This window comes from Pelodiscus sinensis, chromosome 1, assembly GCF_049634645.1.
Source record: "Pelodiscus sinensis isolate JC-2024 chromosome 1, ASM4963464v1, whole genome shotgun sequence".
NCBI classification, from domain to species: domain Eukaryota; kingdom Metazoa; phylum Chordata; order Testudines; family Trionychidae; genus Pelodiscus; species Pelodiscus sinensis.
Window position 1 is genome coordinate 108,555,374 of NC_134711.1, and position 24,628 is coordinate 108,580,001.

Sequence of the window (24,628 nt, forward strand, 5' to 3'; positions counted from 1 at the left end):
CTCCATTAGAGCACTGGTTTTTCAGTATAGGAGAATGTCTCTTAGGCATTATGGGAAGTTTTTCTTCTTTGTTTTGTTCTTCCCCTCACCACCAGGTGCTCACCTGTGAGCTATTTCTGGTTAGGCTGGAGAGAAGGTTTAAACCAAACCATTAAAATGGTGGGAATTCCTTAACTGTTTAGACACAATCTACATAAGGTAATATATTCCTCTAAAATAATTTTCAGTATGCGTTATCTGAATGTTTTGCTTTACCTAATGAACTCAATTATTGTTACCCACAATGAAAGTATATTGACTGGGAAGGGAGTTGTAGATGACTAAAGTGAAAGCTTGGAGAGCTGAGCTTTTCTTCCCATTAAAATGTGCATGCATGCTTTCGGTGCATTACAGAAACAGTCCCTAGACCAGGGTAGACAATAAGTGATTTGTGGGCTGGGCACATTTTGCCAGAGTTAGCCCATAGCATGCTGCCAAAAGCTTTATTTACTACAGCTTGGTACAGCAGTTCGCAACTCCTGTTGGCTACAGTATGCTATTCCCAGCCCTGGTGAGCCTCATGTGGCTCACAGGCTTCTTATTGCCCGCGCCTACCCTAGACTAATATAATCACTTTTGTATCCTGCTTTAACTGCCATATACAATAAAAAAATATTTGGCAATCTGTGTCCTAGAAAATTTTTAGCAACTGTGCTCCTGAAGGAAGGAGCCTAGAGTATACAGAACTGCTAGCAAGAAGTATGCTCACTACAGAGGAATATGAACAGAATAAGAGTACAAAAACTTCCTTGAGACACCATGTTTTATAGCTGTAAAATCAAGGTGGAAAGCCTTAAGAAAAGCCAAAGTTGAAATATGGAAAAGTGTGACACACAAAGTTTATAGAGGAGGACAAAGACATTGAAAAGCATTCATTTCCTAATCATCTTAGTACTGACAGATGGCTCTACCAGCTGCGTATCCATTTAGAGAGTTGGAAATAGTGTATGGGGAAAATTCTCCTGCTCCTAAATTTAACATTCATCAATGACACAACTTCTGTGTACTACAAGTGAAGGGAGTGCCAATATGTGACCATAGCATTCTTTTTTTGAGGGGATAAAATTTGTATTTCTTCTTTTGAGTGACTCTCATATTCCGACTTACAGTGCCTAGTGGTGCCCAGCAGTAGACCCTTCTCCTAGCAGTGTCTGGGAGAGCTCACACACATTCCTCTTACCCTTCCACTGAGTGTCTCCAAATGTTCTGAGGATGAGTCTGCATAAGAGGGCACAGTGCCTCTGCCACCTCAGTTCCTTCTAACCACGGTGCCAGATGGAATTGAACCAACTGAATATGTTTTGATCCAAGATTTTTCTCAATTCTTAATGTCTTGCTGATTTTTTAGTATAGTTTTAGTTTAACATTAAGAATAGATAAACTTAAAAAACAATGGTCCTATAGCACCTTAGGCGACATCTAGACTGGTTTATTTTTTAAATGAAATATGCAAATGTGGTGCTAATTTGCATATCTTATTCCGATGGCTTTTTCAAAAGCGGGGCGGCCTTTCCAACAGTCAGCGCTGCACCGAGCTGGGGTCAGCTGGGGACTCCAGCTGATCCCAGGCTCCTGCAGTGCTGCCCCTTGGAAACGGTGGGGCAGCCATTCCAAGGGGCAACTGCACAGAGCCTGGGGTCAGCTGAGGACTCCAGCTGATCCCAGGCTTCCACAGCACTACCCCTTGGAAATGCTGCAGCAGCGTTTCAAAGAGGCAGTGCACACGATTAATTTTTTTAATCCCTTAAAAGCCCTAATAGATAGTATTCTGAGCTTTCGTGGGCACAACCCACTTCTTCAGATGACAAATATGGAGCAAGAGATACAGAGGTTGAATTATAAAGCCGAAAAAGAAGAGGGGGGAAGTCAAAGTGTCCGAGAGACATTGCTGGCACTTGATGACATATATCACATTAGTGGAGGTGCAATTATAAGAGTCTCTGATGTACTATGTCCTGTGATGATGATGCTTGTGTTGATGTGTTACCAGAGTTGGCACTGGAGTTTACTGTAGGGGTGGGTTCCTGGGTGAGTATGTTTGAGGGTGTGATGCATGGTTGCTGGAAAGAATTTGTTTCCGGTTAGGAGGTTGTCTGTAGGCAAAGATTGGCCTGTCATGTAAGGCCTATGAGAGTGAAGGAGCATTTTCCATGATAGGCTATAGATTGTTAAGGATGTGCTTGAGGGGTTTAAGTTGTGGGCTGTAGGTGATGACTAGTGTTGTTCTGTTGTTTTGTTAAGTGGTGTTCATATGCAGATTTGATACCGTCTCTCATGGCTTGAACAAAGACATGAACTGGATGGGCCTTTACATTCAACACCCAAATGACATTAAAAACTAAGTATCAGGCACTTACAGCCCACTCTATTATCCTCATTTAGCACAAAAATTTTAATTTACAGGGTTTTTTCCTTCTGTCTCTCCCCCTCTTTTTCTGCTTTATAATTTAACCTCTATGCCTCTTGCTCCATATTCATCATATGAAGAAGTGGGTTGTGCCCACAAAATCTCATGATACTATCTATATTTTTTTGGATAGTCTGTAAGGTGCAACTGAACCATCATTGTTTTTTATGTTTTTTTTAGTTACAGACTAACACAGCTACCCCTCTAAGAATAAGTAAGGGTATGTCTACACTACCCCGCTAGTTCAAACTAGCGGGGTAATGTAGGCATACCGCACTTGCAAATGAAGCCCGGGATTTGAATTTCCCGGGCTTCATTTGCATAAGCGGGGAACCGCCATTTTTAAATCCCCGCTGGTGCGAACCCCGTGCAGCGCGGCTACACGGGGCTCGAACTAGGTAGTTCGGACTAGGGTGCCTATTCCGAACTACCGGTACACCTCGTTTTTCTGTTGATCTAGCTATACCTCTTTTTCCTAAGACTTCTACAGGGTTTCTATAAAGAGCTTTCTCTATACTTATCTCTGTCCACCCTCCAGGTTTGTTGCTGTCTTTGGTGCATTTTGTCATGGATCTATATCTAAAGGAGGATATCATAAGAATAAAGAGACCTGTTTTCTCCCAGTTTGTGCCATCTTTTGCTCTTCCTCCGTGGTTATGTTTCCAAATCACAGTTGCTAGGGAGACTAACAGTCTTAGGCTTCATGGCCTTACTGGGAGCTTCCATAGGAATTTTTCAGTAGTTTTCCTTATGGATAGAGAGGTGACATTTCGTGTGACAGAGAAATCCTCAGATGCAGTTCCTCTGGATCCATTTATATCTCAGCAAATTGTACTTGAATTATGTCTCAAAAACATGAGATTTTCTCTTTTTTGTACAATAGCATGCTGACAGACCATGATCTTGGTTTGACATTAAATAAGTATGTGGAGAGAGTCTTCTGCTTCTTCCCCTTCTGAGAATGCTCTACAGCCTCTTGATCTAGTGGATTTCCTTGTGTCTGTGTTGCATTTCCCTTCAGTAGCTGTAGAGGAAACCTCTAATCTGGTGTTTGACGTTCTTGGGGCAACCTCTGAGAGCATGAAGTTGTTACCAACTCTTGATGGTCTGCTTCAGCCTGCTAGATCTGTTTGGCTCACACTTGCTTTCTGTCAGCCTGTTTCCAAGAAAGCATACAAATTATATAAAATATCGTTGGAGGAGTTTTTATATTTTCACAACTCACTAGTCATGGCTAATGCCAGTAGCAAAGTGAAGTCTAGACAAGTATATTCCACTATTGCTGATGGAGAAGGAAAGAAGATTGATTCCCTAATTTAAAAGATGTTCTCTCTTTCCTCTCTTGGTATTTAGGTGGCAAATTGTCAAGCAGTTATGGCCTTCTATCAGTTCCTCTTGTGGGAAAAGATGTCATTGTTTGTGTAGGATTTGATGGATGACAAAAGGAAACTAGCAAATAAGATCCTAATGGAGGGTCAAATGTGGAAAAGCATGCTCTGAGGGTTTTATCTGATGTCTAAATTCTTCTGCCAGAGCATTGGCTTCTCTTAGTTACTCTGAGGAGATGTGCCTGGTTTAACTTCTGTTCTCTAGCTCTGGATACCAGAATTAAGGTGGAAAATCTTCCCTTCAAAGGGAATAGTATTTTTAGTGAAAAGATGGATGAGAGCAGGAAAAGCTGAAGAAGACAAGATCAACAGCCCGTTTTTTTGGCTTTATTTCTTCTAGGAGACTTTGTGTTCCTCCTTTCCATTATCAGAGATGGTATTGTCTGATTTAACAAGACATCCTGAGGACATCAACGAAAACACCACTAGGCTGTATCTTTCCAGAGCCAACATCATATATACAGTAGCCCAGTGTCTGTGACTCTGTAACGCTGTAGTGTTTGGTGTTGCCTCTGGGAACGCTATTGCCTCCTGCCGTGGTGCTCGGCTGACTTCTGCACCGCTCAGCCAGGCCGCCGTGCAGGAGCAAGCAGCACAAGCAGCCGTTTGGGGTCCACGCTCCCCATGCAGCATCCCCATGGCGGGAGGCGAAGGGGGGCAGGGCGGGGCGGTGACATGCGGTGTGACAGTGGCTCCAGGCCCCGCCCCCTGGCCGTGAACGTCACCGCCCCTCTCCCCTTTGCCTCCTGCAGTGGCACTCGGCTGACTTCTGCGCCTCTCAGCCGGGCTGCCACGCGGGAGCAAGCAGAGCAAGCAATCGTTTGGGCTCCGCGTTCCCCATGCAGCACAGGGAGTGCGGATACGAAACGGCCGTTTGGGCTCCGCTGTCCCCTGAATATGAGGCCGGAGGGGGAGGAGAAGAGAATGAGAGACGGAGAGAGAGGCAGGAAGCGGAGGAGAGTTGGGGGGGAGGCAGTAGAAGGAGGAGAGAGAGAGAGAGACATGGAGGAGACCTGAAAATCCTGTCTTATAATGGGCTATTGGCTAGTAATAAAAGGTTTTTCAAATCAATACCTAAAATTTCAACAAGCCTGCTCCCTTCCTGTCATCTTCATCTAACACCAGCCCCTTAGATTTTATTTGGGAATAGAGAGTAGGGAACCAATCAGCAAGAATCCTTCTGTTTAGAGACAGGCTAACCCATTTTATCTGCAGGTGAAGGCTTATTACATCAGACAGATGGGTTCTAGAAATTATATTATAAAAAGCTATATCATTCAGATCAAGAAACTGTCCTTGTGCAGTTCCCCCTGCCCTTCCACATCTGTGTCGTCTTACTGTTTGTGGTCACCAAGTTTCTCAGGGGAGAAGCTTGCACATCAACATATTGGCTTTAAAAGCTATATATCCATCTCTCAGATTGTTCATCCCTCAGCATATGTGGGCGGATTGTTCAAATAGTAATGGACAATACGTCTGGTATACATTATATCATCAATTGGAAGTAACTCATTCCATTCAGCTGTGTGTACAGGCAATCATCTTATGGAACTAATTCATTCTCCAAGTTATTTATCCAGTGACCCTTACTTTAGCTCAGCATTTCTCAAACATTTTGGCCTATGGTCCACACCGTTCAGTGCAGATCTTTCCGCGGACCACCAGCCAATCACCTATGAAGACAAAATGGGTGCAAGAGGGATGGAAGTGAGGGGGTCTGGGCAGGAGATAGAGTGCAGGAGCCAGCTGGGGTAGGAGAGTCTGGATGGGTCTGAAAGGGAGGAAGGGTACAGAAGTGGTCTGGGGGGGACGTGGGAGGTGAAGGGGGATGCGTGAGGGTGATGGTAGTTTGGGGTCTGAGCATGAGGAAGATGTGAGATGTTTACCTGGAGCCATGCCTCCTGCTGCTCCCATGCATTGGCCCCACTGCTCCCATTGGCCATGATTCCATCCAATGGGAGCAGTGGAGAGAGCCTCGAGGTGAGTGGTTTCCTGCACTACTGTTCCCCCAGCCAGGGGCAGGAGGAGCAGCAGTGTGGGGAGCCATTTCCTTCCCTTGGAAGCCAGCTCTGGACCATGAGGCTCTCGCATACACCCCCACAGCAGGAAGCAAGCACTGGCACTGAAGCCTCTTGGGTGAAGAGGGGCCGCTGGAGGGGGGGCATGCCCCAAGCCTGCAGCCCACTTGCAAGATGGTCGCAGACCAGAACCACATTTTTGAGAACCACTGCTCTAGCAGAAAGGAACAACATGATTGCAGAGTGTCTCAACCAGGGACCATTCTCAAAATATACAAATGATCCCTGAAGAATTCCGAGCACCTTTCCAGTTTGGGTCAACCAAACATGAACCCTTTCACTGTGAGGTACAACAAAAAGTATTACCTGTTCTGGAAGGGACAGTAAGTTCATTTCTGATGCTTTCCTTCTGAACTGGGGAAGGGCCTATCTGTATGTTCCTATCCTTCCCTTTTCTGTTGATACTGAAAGTGGTAAGGAAGATATGTCAAGATAAGTGCAAGGATAATGCTGATTGCCCCAGCTTGGCTCCATCAGTACAGGTTGAACCTCTCTAGTCCAGCACCCTTGAGACCTGGCCAGTGCCAAACCAGAGAATTTGCCAAACCATGGACGGGCCCCTCTTCCCCCCAGGAGGCATCTAGCAGCATTACCCGCACTTCCATACTTACTGGACTCTTAGAAGACATTTATGGTGAATTAGATATAAATAACAGCACAGAAAACTGAGAGGCAGGACTGGTGGCTTTAAATAAACTTCATGGGACTGTGGGAAAGTTAGCCACACCCATCTTTAGTGGACATCTGGCTAACTAAAATCATGTCGGACTGTGGAGGTTGTCGGAGCAGAGTGCCGGACTAGAAAGATTCAACCTGTAGTGGTTTATACATCTGTCTTGCAGGATCTTTGTACATTTTCTCTGCCTCCAGATCATCTTCTTCAGCAACAGGGCAGAATTCTTTGTTCTGATCTGCAGTCCTAACACTTGACAACTTGGCTGATTAAACTCTGGTTTGTCTACTCTTAAACAGTCATGTTACATCGATGCAGAATATACAGCTTAATTCTAGAAAATTGTGTACCAGAAAGTGGTGTCATTAAAAATGTCCAAGATTCCTAGCTTAGATGTTGAAAAATCTGTACCAGCTCCCAAACCTTGTGATGTAAAATATTTAACATGCTAAACACTGAGGGGCTATCTGGCCTCCTGCATTTTTTTTTTTTTTTTTTTGGCCAGGAGCCACTCAGGTTTGAGGTGCTCAGTCAGCAATTCTCTGTTCTGCTAGCTGCTGGAATTGTCTGATGGCTGATGCAGAGTCTTAGTGCCACTCCAGCAGCCTGCACAAGGCAGCCTGACCTGGACTGATGCTGAACCTGCCCTTCCATGCTTCTGTCTTGGAGGGATGGACCCTTCTCTTTTCTGACAGTGGGACCCTCCACCAGTACAGGGGGCCTCTCCTAGCATGAGTGAGTGCCAGCAGCTAGTCTCGCAGGGCCCCTTACCTGTAGCCCAAAACTGGTTTCCCCCAGTGTCCCACACCTACCCCTTTTCCTCCTCTTTCCCAGCACTGGGTGCCGATGGCCCTTGTCACCAGGCTGCAGGCCACGGGGCCAGCATTTATCACCCTCCTGGCTCAGGGTGCTCCATGCCTTTTTCAGCTTTCCAGAAGCAGGCTCCAGCCTTGTGGTTCCCCACCCCACAGTATCAGGACCTAGAGACCCACAACTCCACGTCTTCACACCAATACTGGCAAATTACAGAAAAAAACAGCAGAGGGTTTTCACTGACTCGCACCATTTTATGAGCTTTGAAACTCAACCTTTCCAAGTATTGTAGAATCAGAATCTAATTGATTGGAAATCTGCCTCCTGGGGTTGCAGAGTAGTAGGAGTGATCCAAATTTAGGGTCATTTGATCAAAGGATCCCAAAGTTATGGACTGTTCCTCAGTTGTGTTTCCTTCTATTCTGTTAAACAGAGTGTGAGGTACTAACTATGTCTGGATGAATCACAGATAGACTTCATTGAGAAAGATGGTTGTGAATTCATGCCACTGTCCGTTAACATGATTAAAGATAAACCAATCACAACTCCATTATACAAAAGGAGTTTTGAAATAGATGCCTACAGATGCTACAATTTGGGAATCATGGGTGGTGGCAATTTGATATTGATGAGAAGGTAATCAGGGAGGGAGAAGGGGAAGATTAGGTGTGTGAATGGTTCCTGGGCAGTGGAACCACTGAGAGGAGTGGAGAAAATAGAGGGAGAGTAGTATGGGGAGAGGGAGATCATGGGAATGGATGGTAGGGGAAGGGAGAAAGGCATAACATCACCCAGCTCTTCCAGTGAACCCTCACCGCCCTGTACTCCTTGTGCCTTCAGTCGGCTGTTCCTCCAGGCTTCAGTGCACCCCAACTCTGCACGCAAACACACCTAGGCCCTTCTTAAACCACTCAACGGTGCCTTTCCAAACACAGCAGTAGTTTGCAGGATTTTGCTGACAATAACATTGTTTAAAGGGAGCAAAGTTTTTCCAGATTAAAAATTAAGAACTACTTACAGACAACTGTGTCTCGAGAGACTAGGTGAAGTTGCTTTTCTGTCCATTGAGAAGAAAATAGCATTAAACCCGATTTACCATAATCTGATGATAGAGTTTGCTGCAAGGAAATCACAAAGGTAGATTTTAAGTTGTAAGTGGTATGACATTGATCATGATCAGCGAAGTTCTTTTAATTGTATAAACTTCATTATGCAGCTGTGTGTTAATATTTACTTGAAACCCCGCAGCTGCCCTTGAAGTTCACTATAACCAGATTTAACCTGTATAAAAAAATGTTAAGGAGGGCCCCATACGGGTGACTTGCCCCAGACCGCACACCCCCTTAGTGCTGGTCCTGCTATTTTGCATGCCTTTGTCATCTTGGTGTTAAATGGTCACCATGTGTCACTGCATCTTAAATCCATGTGGAAATTGTAGCTGGTGCAGGATTTGGCAACTTTCTTGTCAATTGGGGTGTAATTTCCTGAGCATAAAAACCAATGCTCTAGTTGGCTGCCAGCTTGATTTTAAGATGTCCATTGAGAAGAAAATAGCACTCTTAACCCCTAAATAAGAACTCTTAACCCCTAAATGGCCTGGCATTCACTTGTTTTAGAAACTGCTTCTTTTCTCATTAAAAATAATGAGCCATCCTAGGACACCTTAGAGACTAACAAAAATATATTTATAGTATCATGAGCTTTCGTGGGCAAAACCCACTTCTTCAGATTTTATTTTTAAAGTTACAGATTAACATGGTTACCCCTCTGAGTCTCTTCTCATTAGACACTGCTGTAGTTGCAGTCAGCATTGTCACTTGACCTAAAATAGAAGAGGCTTCTGATAGAATATTTGCTGTTAGGACCCAACAACTTTGGAATGCATTTCACACTGTTGTCAATAACTGCCTGCGTTTGTTAATCTTTAAAACACTCGAAGACTTGCATTTATTTTCTGGCACACAAAGAAATGAGAGAAGGATGAGCCTAGAAATCTAGTAGAAGTTTTGTTGGTGCAGTTTATTATTCAGTTTGGTAGATTATGTTTCTGCCCGGATAGTACTCCCTGTGATTCAGTTGTAGTGTGTTTATGTATGAATTGTATTGTCAAGAATTTGTCAAGAGGATGAAAAGCCTGTGATTGATGCTGATTTACATATTTGATTCACATTTTATCATGAGGTCTGTCAGTTTTGTGTTCTCAGGTCTCAGCTGTATTCTTCTAAAAGCATCACCATACTGGAAGCTTTAAAAGAGATTGTTTGCCCAGTTACACAGTGACTTGAAAAGCTCCCAAAACTGCTGATCTTATTGTAGTTTTCATATAATGATATCCATACTATCAGGGTTACTCTGCACTCAAAGATCATTCAAAGTAAAATAATATGTCAAGGGAGGGACTGCTAATATTCCTGCATAGTCAGTCTCTCTCTCATTCACTCACTCTCTCACACACACACACACTCTCTCTCTCTCTCAGTATGAACAAGCACAGTGCATACCCTTTGAAACAGTATCAGTGCAGCATTGATTACAATGTATCATCATTCTAATTTTACAACTTAAAAAATGCTCCGTGCGCCCGGGGCAGCGCCACACATGCACCAGGCGCCCGGGGATGGGACCGCGCATGTGTCGCACTCTTGGGGGTGGCGCCGCGCTCCCGGGGTGCACAAATGGCTTGGGCCAGCCCTGACTTATTACCTCACCCTCCTTGTCTCTATGATGTCCTGGGACTGATCTAGCTATAAAAACACTACATTCAAATAAAATATTCATTGTGTCTTTGAATTGTACAGAAAATTGTTTATCCAATCCCGGATTTCCCCCATTGATCATACAAACAGAAAAATATGCAATAAACAGGCATATCTATTTTGCTAAAGTTACTGGGGCAAAACATCACTCTAACCCCTAATCTATTTATCAGCAATAATCAAGTTCAGTATAGCTAATTATATGTTCCATTTTAACTCCAGGAAAAATATGATGATAAATTCATGATATTTTAATTTCTACCTAAATAGTAGAAGACCAGGTATTTTCATAGCAAACAGAAAGTTTTCCTGAGTGGAGCAGTGTAGAAAAATAGCACATAAAGATTTAACGTCTTATAGAAAAGTGTTGATGTTTCAAGTAATAATAAATTTAGTTTCAAACTAAAAGAACATAGGTAGGAACACAATAAAAGGTGCTTGTACCTGGCATCACCATATTGTCCTAACAATAACAATTAATAGTTATGGGATATTGCAAGCACAACAATGTATATTGGCAACCATGAAGATTTCAGGAAGTGTCCAGGAGATAATATGTGTGTCCATGGGAACAACGAAAGCTCATGATACCATCTACATGTTTTGTTAGTCTTTAAGATGCTACTAGACTATTTGTTGTTTTTTAAGTTTTTCCTGTTACAGATTAACTCGGCTACTGCTCTAAAGCAAGAGATGATAGTGAAGTCGTTTCCATCACCTCCTTTTTTCAGCATCCTATGTGCAAGTATTGGTAAATTAACCGAGTATTGAACCAGCCACTTTCACAACATAAAAAGAGACAATACTGAAGCTTGGAGACTGTGGATTTGATCATTTAACATATGAGTTTGGGCAGAACCAATATGGCCACTCTCAAGGATGGTGACAAATACCAGGAAATACCTTGTCAATTATCTGAGATTCATAAGATGTCCAGTTTTATAACTTGTTTGCATTGTTGTGTGCATCTAACCTCAATTGAGGCATCCACTCAACCATTCACATATGTCAGATAAGATAAATACTTTAAAAGTGTTCAAACATCATTGGACTTGCATGGTGGTAATTGATACACTGCTGAATCATTTCAACAGTGCGTATTAAAATAATTTGATGATAGCCTCAGGATTTTACTCCACCAGCCAATGACCTTTTATAGACAAAACATGCAAAGAAAGTACAAGAAAATGCTGTATTCAGCTGTAAATATTACAGTGGAAACAGTATGATGAACATTCTGCCTCTTTCAGCACCAGTTTCACACCTTTGCCCAGCCCCAGGAAGACACTTTGGCCAAGTTGAAGCCTCCCTATTCTAGCATCTAGACTGGTCCTTCCTGCCATCAGCATCATAGTCAAGAAAAGGGAGTGATAGATCACTGTGGCCAAAAAATGAAAGAAAGATCAACAAGTCCAGGTAGAAATTGTAGATGTGGGAAAAGTTAGATATCTGTAGAGCCGAAAGAAGATCAGAGCATTGTTATTCAGATACATGTACAAGATTGTGTGGTCATTGACATTCAATATCATAAAACATGTTACAGCTACTACACAAGATTTTTTACAAAGTCAGCAGAGATAAATTTACTTGTGCTGAGAAGATGCACAGCAAAGCCTACAACGTTTTCTGTGTAACTATCATCTACCAGAGACTAATTGTAGACCAGAAGGTGTTATGGATAACAAGATTTATACAGGCATGATGCCAGACACACACAAATGGTAAAATCTTGGTAGCACAAGAATTCAGAATGATGAGACAGCAATGAGCATTTTGTACATTATTGAATGCATGATCCATGTTTTTGGTGCTCTTCAAAATAGATTAATGTGTTTAAGGTCAAGTGTTGTTGATACCAACAAGATTACAAATTACTTGCTTTACTTCTCGAGAGAGAGGTAAAATTGCACTGTTGGATGGACTTCTTGAGCCAGTGTCTGCTTTCTGCTATATGGGACTGTTTTCTCCCATCAAAAGCTAGAATTTGTAAATACAGGCAGTCCCCGAGTTACGCGGATCCGACTTACGTCAGATCCGCAGTTACGAACGGGGCCCTCTCCCTGGTCTCCAGCAGACCAGGGAGAGGAAGCAAAGCGGCGGAACACGCGGGCAGCGGACAGCCCAGATGCGTCTGGGCTGTCCGCTGCCCACGTGCTCCGCGGGTTTGCTCTGCTTTGCTCCCCGTCCCCCTGGTCTGCAGACCAGGGGGACGGGGAGCAAAGCAGAGCAAAGCCGCGGAGCCCGAGGGCAGCAGGACAGCCACGGTGCGTCTGGGCTGTCCCGCTGCCCCCGTGCTCCGCAGCTTTGCTCCGGACGCCTGTGGTACAGCAGCTGGGGTGCTGCCGGTTGGTCCCGTAGCGCTGCTCTGGGCGCTACTGGACCAACCCGGCAGCACCTCAGCTGCTCTGCCCCAGGCGTCCTGATTCAGCCACTGCTGGTCAGTTTCAGCAGCAGCCGAATCAGGACGCATGGGGCAGAGCAGCTGGGGTGCTGCTGGGTTGGTCCAGTAGCGCCGAGGAGCAGCGCTACTGGAGCAACCCAGCAGCACCCCAGCTGCTCTGCCCCAGGCGTCCCCAAGTCAGCCGCTGCTGAAACTGACCAGTGGCTGACTACAGGAAGCCCCTGCCCCGGGGCTTCCTGGAATCAGCTGCTGATCAGTTTCAGCAGCAGCTGACTTGGGGATGCCTGGGGTTCTTAAGTTGAATCTGTATGTAAGTCAGAACTGGCGTCCAGATTCAGCCGCTGTTGAAACTGATCAGTTTCAGCAGCGGCTGAATCTGGACGCCAGTTCCGACTTACATACAGATTCAACTTAAGAACAAACCTACAGTTCCTATCTTGTACGTAACCCGGGGACTGCCTGTATTCAGGGTACGTCTACGCAGCAGCGTTATTTCAGAATAACATAGTCGGCGTCTACACTACTTTATTTCAAAATAATGTTGAGCTGGAGGACTTCTTACTCCGACTCATGTAACCCTCATTTTACAAGTAGTAAGGGAAGTTGAAGGAACAACTTCCTGCTGTGTAGACAGCACCAAAAGCTGAATTAAGCTATTTCAACTTAAACTACGCAATTGACATAGCTCAAGTTGTATAGCTTAATTCAACTTTAGCCGTGTGTGTAGACATATCCTCCGTATCAAGTCAAAAGCAAAAGTTTCTGTCAAGAACATGATTCTTCATAATGGCAAGAAACACTTTGTAAGGCTTCTTGTATTAGATCAAAGTATGAAAATTGATCTCACAGAAACCAGAGCTATTTCATACATTGTTACTAGCGCTGGCAGTACTCTGCCAAAAACAGCAAATCAGCTCTGCTTATTCTCTGCTCAGTCTTCTTCTGTCAAAGTTGGAGACAGCCTTATTGACCATGTTCAAGAGAATGTTCAGTAATCTTTGACGGAATAGCTGTCATCCAAGCACTACATGTTATTCCTTCAACATTTGGTGAGCTTGCAGACACTGTTTTAGTGTATATGATCAAGATTTCAAGAAAGTAAATACAAGTGTACTTGTTTAGACTTTGTCACAGATCCATACCCTAATCTGAGCAGTAAAAATGTCCAACAGTCATGCCAAGCAGCTAAACTAGACACATCTACATAAAGGACCAGAAAACCCCCAGCATGTAAAAGAACTTTCTTTCTGATGGCAACTATGAAGAAGCATTTAAGACATTTTTGTATATCATGAAGAGGGATGCAGATATGCATGTTGTAGGCAAGGACATCACTCTCTACATAGCCATGTAGAGGAGTGTCACTGCCTGACTATGCAGAAGGGTTCTGACACAGTCACAATTGTTGATGACAGGTATATTTCTTCATGTGCAACATGCTTTCAGGGACTACCAAGATGTAATAATTCATAGCAAGGTACAGATACAGCATACATAAGCATCAGTCTTAAGTCACAACTGTGGTCAATTTGTGTTTCTTCATCGGTATTGGAAATTAAAACCACATTATTGATTAATTTTTTAGGCACTGTGTTGTGTCTGCAGGCATATAAAATGTCTAACTGGGAGGCTTTCCTATCTTGCCAGTTGGTTTTCATGCCCAGACTTGTATAAGTGTCAGAAGTGCAAGAACACCGTCAAAAAAGTTGCTGAACCTGTCACACACAATAAGTCTGAGAAGAGTGACTTTGATAAATATTTTCATCCTAGAAAATAAAAAAAAATCTGTTTTATTCAGAAAATAAGCACAACAGTGCCAACAGCCAAAGTGATCACAGGATTTGAATAAGAAAATAACATTTTGATTTATATCAATTACTATGTCAATTCATATAAATCCAAATAAGCTGTCACTTATGAATATTTGAGAAATAAATGCCATATACAAGAGAATTCTAATAAGTTTTGTGTAGTATTTTTTTCAGTGCTGTAACTGAGGAAAATATGCTCAAGGAAAATAATAATATTTTAGTATTTCCATAGAAAAATGTATCAGATGTATTAGAGTTATCATTTCATGTAGTTAGGCTGATGTACAAACATTTCTCTTGAGGGTAAATATTAATATAGTCCAGTCTATAGTGAAAGTTGTCAAGAAAAGCAAATCATGAGCATGGGGTAATTCTTCTTCTTAAACTCTTGTAGTCCAAGTGGAACATAAGTCATCTACAAGTCTCTTCCACTACACTCTGTTTTGAGACAAAACTTCTAGCTGACTCCAGGAGTACCTCAGTTGTTGTCCTTCAATCTCAGTAGATCTTCTCCATGTTGTCCGAGGTCTTCCTCTTTTGCATTTTCCTTGCAAGTTCCATGTGAGAGCTTGACAGACTATGCTGGAATACCTTAACCTATACTTTCTACCAAAAAATAGACATGTTAATTTATTGCACGTTGCCTATTAGAATAATAGAAGAAAATATTGATGCATAAAACACTCCAGCAGCACAAAAATTTTTAGGTTTTTAGCACTTTTTCTTGTACATAAATACAAAAAATAAATGTCACCCAAATTGGCTGTTTGTAATATTTTTCTTGCATATGACGTTTAAAGTCCTCAGTCTATTAAGACTTTCCTTTAACATATTTCTTCATACATTTCAATCATTTTCAATCAATTTTGACTTATACAGGGCAAATATCAGTAACGTTATGGGTAAGACCTTTTTGTCGGAATGGCATGAAAATTTGTAACTTTGTATGTGTCAGGACAGAAAACTGCAGGATTTCATGTGGAGAACTTTTAACATAAGGTGTCTCAGGTCATTGGATGTATAAATCTACAAAAATAGATAGTGGCCCTGTTAATGGAATGAAACTCATTTTCTGTACACAATAATGGGCCTCACCATATAAGCCTGTTGGTAACTTCACACTCCAGGAATCTCTATCAAAGCCATGTCCATTGTGGCTCCTCAAACAGCCTCTGCTGACATCAGATATCAGTGCGTGAATCTTTATAAGGAAGTGCTGCCCAACCATCTCAGTTCTTTTCTCTCTACAATGCTAAGTGTTAGGGAACCCTTCTGTGTGTAGTCTACTTTGCAAACTTTACTTAGTGCCCTCTTTTTGTAGAGATTTCCTTACAAATACTGACCTGGCTCAGCCCAACTTAGGTTGGAGTTCAGACTGAGCTAGAAAAGTAAGGAGATGTAATTGCAAGTAAACAATTTAAGATAAACCAGAATTCACCGTAGCACCTTAGCTCAATTGATATGAAGCAAGATCATAGCCTTTGTTGCCTAGCCTCCACAATACGTTCCCAAAGTATTGGAGGATATGTAAAAATTAGATGCGATTGGAAAAGGATTAATGTATGTATAACTATCACACAACTCTGATGGCAGGATCCTGCTTCTGTCAGTGGTTTGCTCAGAGGACAAGCCTACATTTAGTCACTCAGTGCAGACAGCTGACAAAAGCTCCTCATTTGCCTGGATGGTGAGAAGAGAGGTGAGAGGACAGCAAAGGCAGCCGGAAAGGGGGGTTGCTCTTTTCTCAGCTCCCAGTTAACCCCCTATGCCTTCTGCCTGATGCCTTTTCATCATCTCTCTAAAACAGAAAGGGCCTGTATCTCCCCATTATCTGCTTTTGCTTCTGGGAATATTCTGCATAGTTAAAATGAGTTCATATAATTTGCCCACAAACTTTAATGCAAACATACACTGGTTTAGATCAAACCATGAAACAAGTTTATTAACTACAGAAAGATTTTAAGTGACTACAAGTAATGAGACTAGGCATAAAAGTCAGATTTGATTACAAAGAAAATAAAAAGATGATATGAAAACTAAATGCCTAACTTGAAAAGCTAAATTAAATTAAAACCAAAAGGTTTTTCTCACATAAGCTTAAGGCAGTCTGTACTGGGAAAAGCCTGCCAGTTAGGATTCCCCCATGTGACCCCGAAGTTGTTATTTGAGAGTTGTCAGTGTCATGAGCAGAGATGGAGCATAGTGAAATCCAGCATTTCCATCTTCTCTTTATAATTCAGTTTCTTTGGCTAAAAATATCCTCATTGATTTATGGTGACAAAACAGTCTCTTGTAGACATGGGGTGTGAACTGTCCCTGTGATGGAAAGTAAATATCTTGTTTATCCTTACCTCCCTGCTGGAGAATATCTGCATAAGTAGATAATAGCCCTTTATCAGCGTTAACGTTGTAGTGTCTTTATTTCTGAAAAATTGGTTTGGTCCTGCTTTTCTTAACCTTGGAGCATATTATAACAATGTTATACAGTAGAGTCTTATAACTATATGGTGTTGCCAGACATGTTTAAGCAGGACAGTAATATTCAGCAGATTATGATTTTTTCAAATCAGACCTCAAAAGGCATACTTTGTAAAATTTATATATTATATTTGATATATATCATAATTTTGTAAAAGGGTGAACATGGAGTACAGGTTGTCACAGATACCCCTCACATTTTAAGAAGACTAATGTCATGTCATTTTTTTCCCAGACAAGAAGCCCTTCTTGCTGCCATCAGTGAAAAAGATGCCAACATTGCTCTGCTTGAGCTTTCATCTTCTAAGAAGAAGACCCAAGATGAAGTGGCTGCTCTGAAGCGAGAAAAGGACCGCCTGGTGCAACAGCTCAAGCAACAGGTGGGAAGGGAAGGCAAACAATCAGGCATATGGGCTAGTACTATGGGAGTATGGGATTATTATCATGGGGACATAACTTTATAAACTAAAAATATATAGTGTACTGGGACATACCATTCCTAAGGGAGTATCCAAAATAAATACATGTCTAGTGATTGCACATCATTCAGTCATATGGGAAATTAGAATTCAAGCTACATACGCTTGAACACAGAGCTGACAGCCTGAAGGAAGCATTATGGGGAGAGTATAAGAGAGACTTCTTATTACTACTACACTGATATTCATTCTAACATAAATGTCCAAGAAGCCATTTATGAAGGGGGTCTTGACTCTTAGGGTATGTCTTCACTGCATCCCTAGTTCGAACTAGGGATGCAGTGTAGACATACCCTTAGTTTCTGCTAAAGGCACAAGTAACCGTGGATGATATGCCATTACAAAATGAAGTTGACTTAAGTCAACACACAGCCACCTCCGTAATTAAAATGGTGTTTCATGTCATATGCTCATTCTGTCAGCAGGGCACGTCCTTACCAGCAGTGCTTCTGCCACCTTAATTATGTGGGGCATTGGAGAGTGTTTTGCATAAGTAGTTAACAGACATTTCCAGAGACCATTCAAGATGAAGTGGCCTATAAACACCCGTCCAGTCATAGAAGGGAAAGGAAAGGCAGGTGGAAAAAAGAAAGCTTCAGGTGGGCAATGTGGCTTTTAGTGCGTTACAGATGGTTGTAAGCCATAAATCTAGTGCTGCTATTCAGGCCATGACTTCTAGAGTCTAGAAGAGTTATGAATTTAAGTCAGATGCAGCAAGACAGAACCAGGGATGCTTTCTGATCAGAGATTTCTCCACTTCCACCTTAGAAGGCATCACTATTCTAGTGATAGTGTTTTTTTACTTAACATTTAATACTGAAATAATATGTTTACTGTTCACATAGTAACATTTTTTGGCTGTTAAACCAACATTAAAACAGTTTAGAAACCGATTTTACAATTTCATAACATTAAACCTTACTTACGGTATTTATGACGCTGTCCGTTTCTAGCAAGATGGCATTCCACTAGCAAGACACTCAACTATAAAATGCATGTACCCAACTTGATCATGGTGAAAAGTGCTTCTTAGCATGTAAAATTCCAGAGTGTAATACTGAATAATAATGGAGAGGAGTATTATATGACAACACCATCCTAACTTGTGAATCCAGTTACAAAGCAAGGAGGGACTATGGGTAGAAATCTTTTGAGGGGAGGAAGTAATGTTTTGTTCCCTATAGTATAGTGGTGCCTATGGCAGAACACAAATAATGCCTTTATGTTGTCTTTGATGGAAAATATTACTTGTTTGTATAATTTAGTAGCTATTAATAATGGTCCCAAGAGACTAGAGCAGGGGTAAGGAACAGCAATCTTTTCCATCCAGGTGTGCAATTTTTCCATTCATGAGCAGAATAAATGTTATGTGCACTGAGGTATGTACCTATGTGCACCACCAGGAAAAACACAAACCTAGCTGTGGGTGCTCTTCTAAACAGCTGAGCAGCATTGGACTCTCTCATGAGTGGCCACACAAACACACAGCTTACAAGGAACAGTGTTGGGGGACTTTTTTGGGTTAGAGGGTCACTGACCCACAGAAAAATCAGCCAGGACCACATGCAAGTGAGAAACGCACACAAAAAAACCCTCATGGGTGTGGTCCCCAACTAATAAGCAGAAAGAGAGAGAGAATGACTGATACTAGCCTTGCTCATGCAACTTGGGGAGCCAAGATTCCCCGTGCACTTCAGCACCGTGGGGAACATAAAGCCTAAAGGCTTCCCCACAGAGCAGGATTAACTCTTCTGGGGATTGAAGGCTAGTAGATTTTGTGGGGCCCCACTAGGCTCTGGGGTGGGGCCAAAAATTGGGGGTTCAGTGTGTGGGAAGGGGGTGCTGGGGAGCAGGGTGGGGCTTCAGAGTCTGAGCAGGTGATAGAGTGCAGGAGTGGGGAGGGATTGCAGGGTTTGGACAGGAGGTAGGATGCAGGAATGGGCTGGAAGATGCAAGGTCGGGGTGGGAGGGAGGGTTCAGGAGTGGGCTGGAAGTGCAAGCTGTAGACAGGAGGAAGGATTCAGGAACAGACGGGGTGGGGGAGCAAAGTGGGAGTGAGGGGTCTGGCAGGAAGTAGGATGCAGGTGTGGGGTCTGAGCAGAAGAGTGCAAGAGTGGATTGGGATTGGGGAGTCTGGGTGAGAGGGGAATGCAGGAGCAGGCTGGGAGTGGGAGATGGGAGTCTGGGCCAGAGGGAGTAGAGGATGGGGGCACCTGCTTATAGGAAGGGGCACAGGTGGCTCTGCACTTCCATGCGCAGGCAATCACTGCCCCTGTCTGCTCCGATTGGCCAGAATTCACATCCAATGGGAGCAACTCTGGTGAAACCTGCAAGCCTTTGCAGTTGCTGATCCTGGCACAGCTGTTTCCTCCCCTCTGCCAGGCAGAGCCCGCAGTCTGGATGCTGACCATGGCTTGCTTTGATCTGGCCTGAGAGGTTTGAGAAGTGGTGAGCATGTCACTGGTGCTCCAGCCACCTGTGGGAGGCACCAAATGTTGGTGCCCTCTTGCGTGGCTGGAACACCAATGCAGGCTCGCCCAGCTGTGGGAGAGGAGCCCTGAGCCTTGTGAGCTGGATCAAGGCAAGCCATGGACCATTGGGTCTGCACTTCTGTGTTAGAGAGAAAAGGTAAGTGAGGTAATATCTCTTGTTATACCAACTTTGTGAGAGAGACATGCTTTCGAGCTTCACCTAGCTCTTCTTCAGGTCTGGGGAACATACTCAGATTGTCGCAGCTAAATAAGTGCTTGAACAGATTGTTTAGTGTAAGAAGTTAACACACATTTCAAAGGACCATTCAAGATGAAGTGGCCCAGTAACATCTCTCCAGTCATAAAGGGGAAAGGAAGATCGAGTTTGCTTAAGAGAACAGCAAATATAGATTGTTTATATCTCCTCAAATCAGAAATTAGGAAACCCAGATTAACTTCCCAACAAGCAATTCCCCAAACTTTTTACCCATTCAGACTAAAGAGGATTTTCTTTATTTAACACACTTCAGCGAAGAGACAGAGATTCATCAAGAGAGAAAGGCACATAGTTTCCAAGAGGTTTTGTAGCAATTCCTTCCTTTAGCTTTTCTCTCTGCCTCCCCCTCATTATATCCTGTTCCTATCCACTCAAATTGCAAGTGTATTACTGTGAAAGAGAAGGAAGGGCTCTTGCCAAAGACATTTGGTTCTATAATTTCTGTGCATTAAACTAGGGAGAGGCATTTCAGAAAGAAGATATGGCTTTTTTTTTTAATTTAAAACTTCTCATCCCTGAATTGCAGGAATGTGCCTCAATATAGACATTTTCCTAATGAAGCAGTCAGCATTGACCAAGCTTTCCACTAAATGGATCTGTCTGCTTAGGATTGGTTGTCAACTTTCATGAAGGGATTTCTTCTATCATCAGAAAGAAGGGAGGCGAATTGGAGGGCAGAGGTCATCAACTAATGTAGTCCCGATTTACTTGCTTCCAAAGTAGTCTGTCTCCTTGACTGGTTCATGGTGAAACAGTTGTTGAGAGGCTGCTTCAACTGAGGGGGCCAGGGCTGATGCAAGGAAACAGAGCTGAAGGTTGTCTAATGAAGTCCAGATGTTCTGTGGTGAGTGCCAGCCAGTGTGTTCTGATTATAAGTGAGAGAGAAGCCCCTACAGTGCATGTCAAATCAGCACCCGCACTGGAGTTAATATAAATCAAGAGAGTTTTGGCTTTCTTTAACATAGTCTATCCACTAGCCATCTGTCCAAGAATGGCCTATGTTTCAGTGATTCATTTTCTTCTCAAACTAAAATGTAACAAGCAGCACACAGTAGTTATCACAGTTTAAGTCCTGGTCCACATCTGTGAGTTATAAATGGAAGGCATATGAGAGTAGGCTGAATTTTTCCTCCCTGTGAGGTTTCCTGGAATTAGAACCCTGGGATAAGGTGTGTTATTTACTAAATGTGTACAGTGCCTAGCACAGCAGAGCTCCAGACTGGCTGAGCTCTCTAGGCATAATCACAATATAAAGGTTCAATAATCACGATGTAGTTGCATGGGGGTTCTGATCCATGGTGTTTCTCGATTCATGTATATGGGAGCTTACAATCAGAATGTTAGTGGGAATTGTTTAAGAAGCATCATATATATTAGTGGTACTGTATAAATGTTTAATACTAATTTTCACTCCCTTCTTAATATAGCATTAAGAATCTGGGACAGATTAGCTCAATAAATTGATCAAGGGATCTCAAACCTTTCATATGTATGGTAGATAACTGGATTCAGGTTAGTAGTGAAGAGCTATTGTAACTAACCCTTTTTGCTTAAAAATAAGTAAATATTCTGCAGTAATTATATAAAGTAACATATCACCTTAAATAATGACACTGGTGTTTAAAAGCCTCAAAGGGGGGGAGGGGTAGCCATGTTAGTCTGTAGCTTTAAAAACAATGAATAGTCTTATGGCACCTTAGAGATTAACAAAAATATATATAGTATCATGAGCTTTCGTGGGCAAAACCCACTTCTTCAGATGAGCTGGAAGCTGGAGTGAAAATAGGAATCCAGAATTTATAACAGAAAAAGAAGGGAAGAAAAAAATTGTAACCTGTCAATTGTAGTATAAGTACTAATGAGGCTAATAGAGTGAGCTGAAAGTGCCCCATATTTAGCTTTTGATGTAATGAGGTGTTAAATGCAGGGAAGGCTGGGTTTATAATGCAACATCCAGTTAATGTCTTTGTTCAAGTCCAGGGAAACTGTCAAATTTTCATATGAAGGTTGATTCCTCACACTGCACTTAAACAGGAAGATGATGTCTGTTTGGATATGTTGTTTGCACTTGCATAGAAGATGATGACTATTTGGATCTGTTGTTTGATCTTCATATGCAAATTTGACACTGTTTCCCTGGACTTGAACAAAGACATTAACTGGATGTCACATTATAAAGTAGCAGTTGTCACAATAGTTGACAAAGGATTCTTAGAGAGACAAGGTAGGTGAGGTAATATCTTTCATTGCACCAATTTCTGTTGATGAGAGACGAGCTTTTGAGTTCCTTTGGTTCAGTCATACATATCACCATTAAAAGGAAGGAAAACTTTACCATCTTTTGGAGAACAAGCATCCATTTTCCAAAATAAATCTATTGAATTCCTCAGAGAAAAGGCTGGATTAACAAAATCTAAACTGTTTTACTGAACGGCAATGCTGCAAATATTAAAGCTCTCTGAGTATCATACTTAGCATTATTACAAATAGTGAAAAGCTTCAGGTAATTGGGGAAATATTGATTGTGCTTTGTGTCTTGGACATTATACTGGGAATTGCTGCCACCAGCCAGGTAAAATAAGTTTCCCTATTCTGTGATTCAGTTAGCTGATGAATTGATGACATGGCTGCAGATGTTCAGGAATAGTTGTTTAGTAGAGTTCAGAAAATCCAGTTCTGATAATACAACTGGATAAAACTACAGATGTGTTCTTTGCCCAATTTTTAACCTTTAGATGGTTTACTTGGGAACAATACATATACAAGGACTTCCTGATTACTGTGCACTGACAGGAGGCTCCTCAGGAGAATTTTTTTTGAAGTTTTTAAATAATCAGTTTTTGCAGCTGGGTTGGATTGACATCACTGTTTCAATATTTGCATTGATGAAGCCTGAGCTTTGGCAGAAAAACACGGCAACTTTGTGACTAGAACCTAGTCTTGCCTTTTGAAAACATTATTCAGTGCACTGAGAAGATATGGCAACAAAGCGGATACCAGGGCAACTGAAAAAAGTACTTGGGGAAACTTAAAAGTTTTGAATACTTTAAAGGTAAGCCCACTGATCCATGCCTCTTTCTTATTTTGTATGAAAAAATGAGCACTCGTTATCCTCAGTTCCTTTTCCACACTGGCTCTTCTTCCACATTTGTTTGTTGGCTTTCATGTGACATAATTCTGATTCGCTTGTTTGAGTTCACAAATGATACAAGGTTTTCTTAGCTAACTTGGCTGCATCCTTGCTGAATATTGATCGGCTTGGCATTTTTAAATGAGTGTCTTGGGATTGTAACATGACACACATTCTCAGCTATGAGCTACAAATCCCTGAATAGCTAAATGGAATGGGGGATCAGCTAAAAGGGAGAGGTGCAGTCTCAGATCAATTCTGATACGGAAAAATAGATACTGGTGTGGAAAAGCTTGAGAACTACTGTATTAAAGGAGTCAGGATTGAGGAAAATAAATGGGATCTCTCACCTGCTACAAGCCAATTTCTATCAAAAAAGTGTTCATGTTCTGTCATTTTATACATCAGGATACCAACCAGATTCCCCTCTGTGGAGAAAGAGAATGGATTGTCTACTTCTGAAGAATTGTATTATACAGAGTATGGCTGCGTCTAGACTGGCATGATTTTCTGCAAATGCTTTTAACGGAAAAGTTTTTCCATTAAAAGCATTTGTGGAAAAGAGCATCTAGATTGGCACGGATGCTTTTGCGCAAAAGCAATTTTTGCGGAAAAGCGTCCGTGCCAATCTAGACGCGGTTTTGCGCAAGAAAGCCCCGATCGCCATTTTCACCATCAGGGCTTTTTTGCGCAAAACGGTTCTCAGTTGTCTACACTGGCCCTCTTGCGCAAAAGTATTTGCGCAAGAGGGCTTTTTCCCAAACCGGAGAGTCATTGTATTTGCGGAAGAACACTGACAATCTTACATTAGATCATCAGTGTTCTTGCGCAAATTCAAAGCGGCCAGTATAGACAGCTAGCAAGTTTTTCCGCAAAAGCAACTGCTTTTGCAAAAAAAACTTGCCAGTCTAGACGCAGCCTCTATGAATAAAGCAGAGTGAAAATGTTTTGGCTCACTTAGTTTTGAGAAGTTAAAAAAACTGTTCTTCAAATGTCCCTGAATATTGCCACTTTTAGGACACTCCAACTAGTTCAGCCTGCACATCAGAACTATAGCTAGCAGTAGCCATTGGAGTGCCCAAGGGGTTCAGTGACTTCTCCCTTCCTTAAGTGTTGAGCATTCCAGGGCGGGGATATAAAAGGGCATTCTGTGTGTGGAGCTCTGGAATTATTCTGGACTGTTAGCTAGTTTTAAATGTTAGTTGTTACACAGTTAAACTTTATTAGTAGTTAGTTATAACAATAGTAGCAGGGATTAAAGTAACTTAAATTTCTTACAGGTACTGCCCTCGGGGGAGGCTCTTGGCAGGAGGTGGAGGGAGTATGATATGACAGTGCTTGTAAGAAATGTAAGTGTGATGGAGTGGGGGATGCTCAGGAGTCAGGGCAGGGGCTGGGAGAGTGCAGGGTCAAGATAGGGATGATGT

General features: G+C 42.4%; 1 protein-coding gene and 1 long non-coding RNA gene across 8 annotated transcripts in view; one reads left to right on the forward strand and one right to left on the reverse strand.

The window, feature by feature from the left end:
* The window catches only part of ERC1 (ELKS/RAB6-interacting/CAST family member 1), a 507,898-nt gene that overhangs the window by 401,485 nt on the left and 81,785 nt on the right, over positions 1-24,628 (forward strand). For all 7 annotated transcript variants that reach the window (XM_075941054.1, XM_075941075.1, XM_075941087.1 and 4 more), the window contains one exon: positions 17,080-17,224. In XM_075941054.1, the coding sequence (XP_075797169.1) occupies positions 17,080-17,224 (145 nt within the window). The remainder of the gene's footprint in view (positions 1-17,079; positions 17,225-24,628) is intronic.
* LOC142831292 (uncharacterized) overlaps positions 14,357-24,628 on the reverse strand; it is a 128,774-nt gene continuing 118,502 nt past the window's right edge. Inside the window, exon 4 of the long non-coding RNA XR_012907017.1 lies at positions 14,357-14,972. This is a non-coding gene — a long non-coding RNA (uncharacterized LOC142831292). The remainder of the gene's footprint in view (positions 14,973-24,628) is intronic.